The 11,691-nt window shown below is 41.2% G+C and overlaps 1 protein-coding gene across 3 annotated transcripts in view; it reads left to right on the top strand.

Annotated features, from left to right (window-relative positions):
* The first annotated feature begins 4,997 nt into the window (after positions 1 to 4,997).
* Positions 4,998 to 11,691, top strand: part of Txnl1 (thioredoxin like 1) — a 39,013-nt gene continuing 32,319 nt past the window's right edge. For 2 of the 3 annotated variants that reach the window (XM_004623682.2, XM_023715175.1), the window contains exon 1: positions 4,998 to 5,332. In XM_004623682.2, the coding sequence (XP_004623739.1) occupies positions 5,235 to 5,332 (98 nt within the window). In that variant the 5' untranslated portion in view covers positions 4,998 to 5,234. The remainder of the gene's footprint in view (positions 5,333 to 11,691) is intronic. The other variant, XR_002821090.1, reaches the window with a different exon arrangement.

Below are 11,691 nucleotides of genomic sequence, written 5' to 3'. Positions count from 1 at the left end.
AGAGACAGAGACAGAGAGACAAGAAGGGAAAAAAATGGAATGAAAGCTTTGTAAATAAGGATGGAATGAGGGACTGAGGGAATGTGGGCTAATAGGAAAAATTCAGGGGCCGGGGAGATGGCTTAATGGAATAAGTGCTTCCCTGGCAAGCGCAAGGGCCTGAGTTCAATCCCCAGTTCCACCAAAATAAAAAATAAAATTTATTTATGAGCACATAAAACATTAAAAGAAAAGAAAAATTCTAGTTATATCATGTGCAAGTACAAATTCCCTGTGATGACAGTGATCCTTACATATACCAACACTGCTGTGGTGAAACCCTAATCCCCACTGTACTGGTATTTGGGGATGAGGCCTTTGTGAAGCAACCGGGTTAGACTAGAGTCTTCACGTGGGATTAGAAAAGACAGGAGCAAGAACAGGAGAGCTTGCTTCCTCTCTCCATACCACAAAAACAAGAATGCAGCTGTCTGCATACCCACAAAAGAGCATGATACTCTGCACCCTCTCTATCACCCTGACTTTGAACTTTCTGTCCCCAGAACTCAGAAGTAAACTAAGAGGTCTATAATATATCATTCTAATAGTCAAACTATTACAGGATTGGCTATAGGCAACCCTGTAACAGTTTTAAGAAATTAAAATGAATTAAGTTATGCATTTATTTTGTAGACTCTGAGGTGCTCTGAAGCATTTCTGGGGAAGGGTTTCAGGATCCTATTATATAAATAAACTGGGCTTGAATATGCCAGACTGGCATCAAACATGTGCTGAAGCTATGTTTTTGTTGCTGTTGGTACCAGGGATTGAATTCAGGACCTTGTACTTACCAAATGGGCTTTTATGCTGCTGAGCTCTTTCCCTGGAGGAAGCTATTGTTTTTCAAAGAGAAAATAGATACAAATATTGGGTAAAAAAGTCCACTCCACGACTGGACTCTGTTGTGAGTGAGGCTATTTGGGAGAAAATGATAGTTCTTCTTAAACCACAAGATCTCTATTGATAGTAGAATGAAGTCTCTGACTACTGCTGATTAGGTGGTAGTATCTGCCCTTACCAGTTAGATTAGTGCTAGATAGACAGAGGTGGCTCATGCTATTAACTGCAGTTTTCAGGTTCCTGTGTTGCCTATGGGTATCTGCCTTGGGATTATACTGGCCAGAGTCTTTGCTGCTTGTGTGAGGTGTCCAGCTTAGAATTCTCTTGTTTAGTCAGGTATATACTAGGATCAGCAGCCCAGGTGTCAGCCAATATACCCTGGGCTTCCCAAGCACGAGCGATAAAGCAAGACCGTGGTTACCGGAGTCCAAAGAGAGGAATGGCATGACAAAACTGTAGCCTGTTGTAGAACACAGCCCACTTGTAACACAGCAGGAAGGGGGCATAATGGATCCTATACCTTTCACCAACCAGTCTCTAACAAGAGGCTTCAAGAAGGATCCTGTCGATGCAGTTCATATAAGTAAGCTTAGGGTGGAAGCAGTGTAGACTTGCACGTGTAAACATTGTATTGTCTCCTTAGTGTAAGAAACTGAAGTAGTAAGATGCAAAAGTACAACAGATATTGTGAAAGGGAAAGAAATTGCTCAAAAGGAAAGAACAACTAAGATAAGGGAAAGGAGAAAGGAAGGGGGAAATACACAAACACACATACATACACATAAGGTAACTAAAATAATTATACTACTAATTTCTATTAGTTCATTGAAAGGAACAGCTAGTGTTTTTTTTTTTTGTTTTTTGTTTTTTTTTTTTTTCTCCCAGAACCAGGGATTGAACTCAGGCCCTTGTGCTTGCCAGGTAAGCACTTATTCTACTGTGTTATCTCCCCGCCCCCTAGCTAGTGTTTATAGTTTTTATCAATGTTACATGCCTACATCTGGTAACCTGAGAAAATACTTTGAAGATAACAATATGCAATAACCATTCTTATTTTTTTTACCCAGAAGAAATAGCTTTATTTACACAGAAAGCCGGAGAGTGAGTAGGATCTGAAAGTATACTGAGCTAAGGATAGAGATCAGCTTCTTAAGGGGCAGTCAGAGCTCATCAACCACGCAGAGTGCTATAGCAGGTTTGCAGTTAGTGCAATCAAGAAAGACCTGTAGGGAGCTAGATGTGATGACACAGCACGTAATTCCAGCACTCAGGAGGCTGAGGCAGGAGGATAGCTGTGAGTCTGCTGGGAAATATATTTGCCACTACATCACCTCAGTGTGCCTCCATTACAAAAAAGATACAGGTTTTCCCCTGTAAAGACATTTCCTCCAAACCTCCCAATTACAAGTATTGCAAAAAAAAAAAAAAAAACAAAAAAACAAAAAAACAGCATTTTACAGATCTTGTTTAGCATTTAGCTCAGAGATCTCACAATCTTCAAATACCACTCTTTATTATTTTTCAGCTATGTATCTATCAAGAAGCCAGAGGACAGCTTTTGCTAGCCCATGGGATCCATTTCCCATGTCCCTAGGGGCCAGGGCTGAAGAGCAGGAGAAGGCTCGGGAAGTGGGGGCATGGGGCTCCCTCACCCCAGCACAGCGAAGCTTGATGGGAAAGCAGGGCTGGTGAGACTTGAGGGAGGGTCCAGGCCCTGCATTCAGTCAGTCACTGGTGGAAGAGGAGGAATACTTGCCATGCTTGTGGTGCTTGTGCACCTTTTTATGAGCTTTCATTTTCTTCCACCTTTTTGTCTATCTCCATCCCTGGGCACACGATGCCAGGGCCCAAAGGGCAAACAGAAGGCATGCCAGAGGCAGGCCAGGGACATGGAGGACAAGGACCTGCAGGTTGGTATCCTGAACCCAGTGGTGGGGGCACAGGATAACTGGGCCCATATGGAGGGAAAGCTGGATTCCTAGGGAGAGCTTTTGGGGGAGGCGGACATAGGAATAAGGCTAGATTGGCTGGTGCTGGATGTAGCAGAAACACAGGATAGGAATGTCGAAGGGCACCCAGAATTCAGTAGATACAGATTTGGCCCTTGATGCCCAGCACTGGGATTCCATATGCTCAGGTGTATCCCACTGTCTTTCTAACACAGATCAGGCTCCATCTGTCCTTCTTTCCAGTCTTATCATTTTTAATTTATTATCTTGTTTTGAGAATCTGTATCTTTTTTAAAATTTTTGTTCCCTTAAAAAAAAAAAAAGTACCTCTGGAGGTTCAAGTGGAAAATAAACATCAGAATGCCAGTCAGATCTCCTTTACAATACCTGCTTTTGTCTTTTTTTTTTTCTTTCTCAAGAGTTTGTAGACTTCTAGAGCCTTACTCTCGCAGACCTTGTTCCCTCCTTCATAACTACTATAGTTACCTTATTTTATACGTTTTCTGCTTATCAGGAAAAATGAAAACATAGTTGGGAATAACAATTATCTGTTTTGAATTAAACCAGGATCTCTCCAAAATTCAGATTGAAGCTCTAGCTCTCGATGCTTAATTTTGCAGCCTCCAAATGGTGTTGAACCAGATTGTTTTTATAAAAGGCAGAGTCACAGAAGCAATTGTAGAGATGAGTCTTCAAGGAGGTCATCAAGGTTAAACGAAGTCATAAGGCTAAGACTCTAATCTACTAGGAATAGAGTCCTTAGAAGTGGAAAAGACCAGTGCTGTGTATATGTGAATGTGCCCCCACACACGGAAAGTCGTATAAATACGGTGAGAACATAGCCATAAAATAATTAGAGAGGCCTTAAGGAGAAACCAACACCTGCCAGCACCTTCAATCTGGGCTTTTCTCTCTAGAACTTAAGAAATAAATTGCTGTTATTTAAGTCAACTATTCTTGTAGTATTTACTTATAACTGCACTAGCCAACTGTGACATCATTGTTCAAAAACATTTTTATTTGTGTTTAGGTTATGGTCATCATCTAACAAAACCTTCAATCTTTACAACCCTAGAAAGAAGGTATTACTAACCCAATTGTCACAGAGCACAAAACTGAGGTTCAGAGAGGTTAACAGGTTAGCCATGCTCGTAAAATAACTTGCAAAGATTGTGGAAACTTGTGCCAAGTTATCTTATTAAGCCACTAAGGTGCTGATAGTACATCTAAATTAAATAAACGAATAATTTATATCTTGCTTGGTGCACTGTTAAATATTAGATATTATCTACATTCGACCCATGCATGCATTTGTAGCTGACATTCCTCTAGCCTGGAATGGTCTTACATATCGCCATCTAATTCATCCCTTTTTATTTTCCGAAATTCAATTTATAGATCACATGTTCTAACATTTATCATGCCCTATCCTCTCATCTCGTTTATTTTCAGTTTCCTAATTAAATTTGTTATTCAATTGCAGCCGCCACTAGATTTGAACAAGTTAAAGGGGAGATGGTGTCACCTTTTTATAGTAAAAAAAAAAAAAAACGATTATTTTAGCAATGGAGAAGAATTCTTTTCAGTTGTTATTACAGATATGTTCCAAAATACAGATGGTGTCATCTTTTAAGCGCCTGCGATACTTCAAGAATGACTACACGGAGAGCGCCCCCTGTGTAACGAGATCCATAAATATTTTGAACGTTTATTTTTGTCTCTCGTGCAACAGTGTGCGTCAAATACGTAATACGACCATCCTTAAACTGTTTTCAGAGATAGCTATACAGTATATACATACGCAAACGTTGAGGCTCAAATTCAAGGCTTTATGCACGCTTGGCAAGCGCGAGACACCAAGCCCATCTTTTTCTCTTGAGCGGCAGTCGTGAGACTCAAAAAAATGGGGTTCCTTTTTCGCTTTCCTATCACAGGAAACACCCGGCCGAAAGCCTTGAGTCTCGGAAACCAGGAATACCTCAACACTAGCGTCCGGACCGCACGTGACCGCTAAACGTCTGCGCGTGCGTCACTCCGATAACGCGAGGATCTTCAGCCTAGTGTGGGGCCATATTCCGCGCTTTAGGATTGGGCGGCGGACGCCCCAACAGGCGGCGCGGAAGTGACGTCAGGGCACGCGGGCGGTGCCGGCCCTGCCGCGCGGTGGCTGCTGGGTGCCGCTCACCTTCCCGCTGCGCGCCTCTCCCCTCCTCCCGTCCCCGCCCCCTCGGCTGCTGGGCTGCCTGGCGTGACTCGGCACTGAGAGCCCCGGAGGAGACGCGCCCGTAGCCAGGTCCTCTGTCCAGGCCTCGGCCTTCCTCAGCCTTTCCCCTTCCTCGCCCCGGCTTTCTTCTTCACTTCGGAACCTGTGGTCGTCGCGGCCTCCTAGGCGGGCTCTGTGTCAGGATGGTTGGTGTGAAGCCGGTCGGGAGCGACCCGGATTTCCAGCCGGAGCTGAGCGGCGCAGGCTCCAGACTCGCCGTGGTCAAGTTCACCATGCGAGGGTGAGGCCGGCTGCGAGCACTCGGGCCCTCGGCTGTCGGTCCGTGCTGCCCCCTCGCTTTTGCCGCGTGCCCCCTTCGGCTCCCGCAGAGTCCGGTGATGGCCGCAGCGCGCGGCGACGCCTGGATTAGGCCTGCGCCTCCGCGCCGAGCCTCCGGAGTCGCCCTGGGGCCGGAGCGCAGGCCTGGAGTCCTGGAGGCCGCCGTCCCCCGCGCCGAGACCCTGCCCAGCCCTTTGAATCCTCTCGCGAGCGGTGTGCTTCCAGCCCGCGCTTGGCCCGGCTTTCTGGGGAGAGCCAGCTGTTGTTTGCATCCCCTCAGTTAGCACCCTTACTTTTCTAGACACTTTTGATTCTCTTCGCTCCCTGCATTTCTGTAAAGCCTTTGGAAGGTTCAGATGGGGCAACCCAGCTAATCTGAATACGTCAAGATGCTTTTAAATGTCCGTAACATTTTTGTTCTTCTTTTGTTGTGGCTTAGACCCCAAGTATATGCATGCAAACACAAATAACAGTATTTGCCTATACATTAGGGTAGAAAGGAGACCAGATATCTGAGTTTCGCTAGACTCCATTTTCTGTTTTGGGTTTTTTTTTTGTTTGTTTGTTTTCTTGGTACTGGGAGTCGCACTCACGACCTCGAGCTTGCCAGGCAGGCCCTGTTTACAGGGTCTCACTATATTGTTCAGGATGGCCTTAAGCTCACTTGGTAGCTTAGGCTGCTCTCAAATTTGTATGATCCTCCTGCCTCAGCCTCCTGAGGCTGAGGGATTGTGCCACCATGCCCGGCGTCCTGTGGTGTCATTTAAGTACAGGCATAATTGTAGACACAGTGAAGAACTGTTATAGTTGATATTTAATTTAAATTACACTATTTCAGTGGAATGAAAATTAAATTTTCTTTGTGGAATTTATAGAACATTTTTGTAGTTAAAATATCTATGTTATGTTTATAAGCCTCAAAAGATTTTATGTAGCTTTACAGTTCCTTTACCATGTTAACAAGTAATGCATTCTCCCGACCTCATTGTCAGCATCGCTCTGGGTTTATGTGTGTGTCTATGCAATTTTAAAAAATCTTTTTTTTTTTTTTTTGGCGGAACCGGGGATTGAACTCAGACCCTTGTGCTTGCTAGGGAAGCGCTTATTCCACTGAGCCATCTCCCTGGCCCCTTGTGTGTCTATGTAATTTTAAATATTAATTTAATTTTTAATACTTATTTTTTGAAACAGATTCTTACTATGTAGTGCTGACTGGCCTTTAACTTGTTTTGTCAATCCTCCTGCCTAAGCCTCTTGAGTTCTTTAATTATGAGCATATACATCACCCCCCTAGATTTGTGTACACTGATGTTAGTATTAAACCCTCAAACAACCATTTTCAGTAAGATCCAATCAGAAACCTCTTATGTCAAAGTTAATGTCATGTCAGTTTAGGCTGAGGGCACAGTTTCTTTTAATACCTTTTGGGGCAGTAGGTACTGGGTATTGAACCCAGGGCATTAGCAAGGAGCAGCATTCGCAACTCTGTATTTTTTCTTTTGAGACCAAGTCTTGGTAAGTTGCCCAAGTTGGGTTGCAACTTGTTCCTCCTACCTCAGCTGCCAATAGTGCTGGGGTCATAGGTGGGCACCACCACACCTGTTGTTCTTTTTTTTAACATTTCTTTTCCAGTCCTGTTTCAAGGTATATTCCTTATTTTCAATATCCGTTCTTGTTTGTTTTAATGTAGTTTAGTACAGGGCCCATAGAATCTCACTACACAGATTGGACTCGTAGTGATCCTCCTGTTTTCAGCCTCCCAAGTGCTGGGATTACAGACTTGTTCCACCACACCCAGTCTCAGTCACCATCTCAGCACTCCTGTGGGCGGAGCTGGCACTGCACACTGGGGAATCAAACCCTGTTAGTCCACTGAGTTATCTGGCAGGCCCTTTAACATTCATTCTTTGATCAAACTTGTCTAAAATTGATTACACTTAAACAATAAGTACATTGTTTGGGAATTTTCAGTGGCTCTGTAGTATTTTTTCTTTAGGCCTTTTAAAAATGGTTTTATATATATATGTATATGTATATATATATATATATATATATATATGTATATCACAAAATGTACCACTTAAATAATTTTTTTCTTTTGTTTCATTTTAGTGAGAAAAAAAGATAAAATAGCAATAAAACAGTTTCAAAATAGGTTAGGACAATTATAATACTTTGCATATTGTTTTTGTAGTAGCTATTCAGAGGACAAGATGTAGACATAGTGTCTTGTCTAAACAATATTAGTACAAGTCTTCTCAATGAACTGAGAAAATAGCTGTATATCTATCCTATCTTGTGTATACATGTATATATTTTTTTCAATAATTTTTATTTGTTTATTTTGTTTTAGGGTCAGATTGAAGTAGGGTCTTGCTATATAGTTCAGCCTGGCCTCTGCTTGCAGCAGTCCTTTTGCCTCACCCTCCCAAGTGTTGGGATTGTAGGCATGTGCCACTACACCTGGACTGTTTTGTGAGGCAAGGTAGCTTTGAATTTTCTGTGTAGTACAGGCTGGCTTCCAGCTTGCAGCAGCCCTTCTTCCTCGGCTTCCCAAATGCAGGGATTACAGACTTACACCACCATGCCTGGCTACCACTTCAGTAATTTTAGGCATATAAATCAGTGATATTGAGAACATTCACAATTTGTGTAACTGTTATTATTACTTCATCATCTGAGAAAGAAATTCTTACTGAATAGGAACTCCCCAATCTCATTTCTCCAGAAGGACAAAACTCTGTACTTCACTGAACAATACACAATCTCACTCTACCTACCCACCTTCTTGGTAACCTTTTTTTTACTTTCTGTGTCTGGGAATCTGCCTTTTTGGAGATCATATAGGAGTGAAAGCATGCTAATATTTGTCCTTTTTCTTTTTCTGACATATTTACCTAGTGTATTTTTCATGGTTAAACATTGTAGCCTGTATTAGAATTTTTTTTTCCTTTTTATGGCTGTATAAATACTCCACTATATGTGTATACCACATTTTGTTTATCTATTTTTCAGTTGAAGGACCCTTGGATCGTGCTTATCTTTGGCTATTGTGATACTACTGTGCTATAGATATTGGCATGCTAGGAGCTCTTATATTCTGCTTTCTTTTTTTTTTTTTTTTTGTATTTTAGGGAAGGGTCTACAGGGTGTTCAGTGTCTCACTACTAGATTGGACTCATAGTGATTCGCCTGTTTACAGCCTCCCAAGATGTAGTCTGCTTTCAGTTCAGTGTTCAGTACGTACAGCCTTAAGTGATTTAGGTATGGCTCTGCATACAAACTAATCTCTTAGACAATTCACTCTGGAAATCTTTTTCCTTCTACAAAATGGGAATAATAACATGTATTTTTTTCATGTGGTTTCAAGAAAGAAATTTATGTGAACTCTATATTCTAGTAATATTTTAAAAACAAATGTCTCCACATAGTTACTTCTTGAATATGCCCACATACATTTTAGTAGTTGTAAGGAATAGAATTTGTTATGTCCAGATGACTGTTAAGAGAATACATATAATAATATATATTTTCACTTATTAAATAGTATGGCTGATTTTTTTTTGTGTGTGTAATGGTGAATGTATCACTTTTGTAAATTTTTTTGTTTGTTTGTTTTGGTTTTTTTGTACTAGGAATTGAACTTAGGATCTTACACTTGCCAGGCAGGTGCTGTACCATTGAGCTATCTTCCAGGCCCTGTATCACTTTTGTAGGCAAAATTTGCTATACAGCTAGCTAGCTGTAGCTTGCTTGCGTCCTTGTCTTGTTTTGTCTTCTCTCTTGTCTTGTCTTCTGTTCTGTTCTTTTTTCTTTTTTTTTTCCCTACCGGTGATCAAATTCAGGACTTTGTGCTTGCCAGGCAGGCGCTTATGCTGCTGAGCTATTTCCTGGCCCTCTCTGTAGTTTTTTAAGGCAGGATTTCACTATATACTTAAGGCTGGTCCTCAACTCTGTTGTGTAGTGCTCATTGGCTTTGGACTCACAGCAGTCCTCCTGCTTCAGCCTCCTGAGTATTGAAACTACAGATATGTGCTACCATACCCAATATATATATTTAGTTTTCTTAAGGTTGGTGTTACTTTGTAGTTGGGTATCATTGTTTATCTTCTTAAAGGATGTTAAGTCCCAGTGGTTAAGGTAGCTTGTCCAAGTAATACATTCATTACATTTATAGTATATTAACTACATATTGCTGAGGAGTAAAAGTACTTTAGGGAAATAGAGTTATACTAGTCTGTAGAAATCAGGCAGATAATGTTAATAAGTAAAATGAGTAGCTGTATGACTAAGGCATGTCAAGACTTTGGATTAATTTTTTTTTAGAGATAGAATCTTGCTGTATATAGTTCAGGGTGCTGTTGAACTCATTATATAGCCCAAGTTGGCCTCAAACTCATGGAGATTCTCCTGATTCAGCCTCCTGAGTGCTGGAATAATCTGAGCCACCATGCCTGGCTCAGATTAAACTTTTTAATTGAAAGTTTATTTTCTATTAAGGAAAAAAAAGCTATTAAAATATAATGTATATAAAAATGTGCCCAAATGCTAAACTGTATGCTTTGACAAAGTTAGCAGTGATTATGCCTGATCAACCAAAACTTAGATCGTGAAATAGATTTTTTCTTTCTTTTGAAACAGGGTCTTACTATGTAGTTCAGACTGGCCTTGAACTCACTATATAGTTTAAGCTAACCTCGAACTTGGAATTCTCATTACAAGCACATGCCTGTAATCCCAGCACTTGAGAGGCTGAAGCAGGAGTATGTGACTGTGCCTGGGCTTACATAGTCGCATCGAGGTTAGCTTGAACTGCATAGCAAAATCCTGTCTCAAAAACCATCCCTCCTCCCCAAAGCATGTAGTTTGATTTTGGTAATCAATTTAGAAACGACAACAAAGAAAGGCACTATGTAGATCACTATTTTGCAGTTGTTGGAATGGCATTGAGGTCTGAGACTAGAGATAGTGTTATCAGGTAGTTCTTTTAAAAATGACTCACCAACTAAATGTATTACAGGTCCTTTTTGCCTCAAACAGAATTGATGAGACATGCTAAAAACAATGTCAAAAGTTTATTTGGAAAGTGAGGGTGAGGGAACACTTGGCTCTGTAGGGCAAATGTGGGCCTAATAAAAGAAAAAGAGAAAAAATGAAACTTCATCCTGGTCTGGGAGCACAAGGTGGTCTACTGTGAAGTCAGGAGAGCAGCCTCCTTGTGGTGTCCTGTCTGTTTTATGCTGTCTGTGTCTGTGAGAACTTCCTCGTTTGAGGTCCTGGGAATTATTAGGCATTGTTCTGGGGTCTTATAATTATTACAAGAGAGTATATGTATTTTATGTATTTAACATTTGAATGTTTACACAAGCTATTCAAGACAGTGCTTTGGCTACTATATCAATTAACAAAGAAGTGCTAGCAAGTTCATAAAATAAGTTATATTATGTCTGCTAAAAAAAGTTATACTTGTTAATGAGACTGCAAAGTGCTTTTTCATAGAAAGTCCCTCTTGGATTGGATTTAGAAACTGACTGTTCTAGTCATGGTCCTGCCACCAAGTAGGGTGTTTGATCATAAACAGGTCCTTTAACTTTTTTTTTTGTATTTAGTATAGGGTCTACAGGGTGTCACTACACAGATCTTACTTGTGATTCTTTTGTTTTCACCCTCCCAACTGCCGGGATTATAAGTGCGCACCACCACGACCAGTCTTATCTTTTCTGGTTTTTAGTACTTATAAGGTAATTGTGTTAGGTTACGTTGATCTTTACATGTAAGCTGTAGGTTTATACTATTCTCTCACGAAATATAATGTAACAACCTTCCGTGTCTTTTTTAAAATTTTTTTATTTTTTTGGTCTTTCTGAGACAGAATTGTTGTGGCAGTTCAGACTGGCCTTCAGCTCACTTTGTAGCCCAGGGTGGTCTTGAACTCAGCCAATCCTGTCTCAACCTCCCAAGTACTGGGATTACAAATTTGTGCTATCATACAGGGCTGTTTAACTCTTGAATGCGCTGGTAAGAAAAGCAAACAGCACTTAAAATCATTAATCATCTGCCAACAGTGTTTGCACACCTGTAGTGCCAGCACTTTGGGGGACTGAGGAAGAAGATTGCAAGGTCAAGCCCACTCTGGGCAGCTTAGAGATGTAGCAAGACCCTATCTCTAACGAAACAAAACAATGGGCTGGGGATGTAACTCAGTTGTGAAGCCAGTGAGTTTAATCCCCATTGCTCTCTGAAAGACAACAAACAACCAACCCCAAAAAGCACTATCAATATGAGTGATCGTGTTATGAAAATATGTTGTAATATTTATGT

Source organism: Octodon degus, unplaced genomic scaffold (assembly GCF_000260255.1).
Source record: "Octodon degus isolate 3935 unplaced genomic scaffold, OctDeg1.0 scaffold00003, whole genome shotgun sequence".
Lineage (NCBI taxonomy): Eukaryota > Metazoa > Chordata > Mammalia > Rodentia > Octodontidae > Octodon > Octodon degus.
Note: the sequence above shows the minus strand (reverse complement) of the source record. Positions and strands in the feature narration are given on the sequence as shown.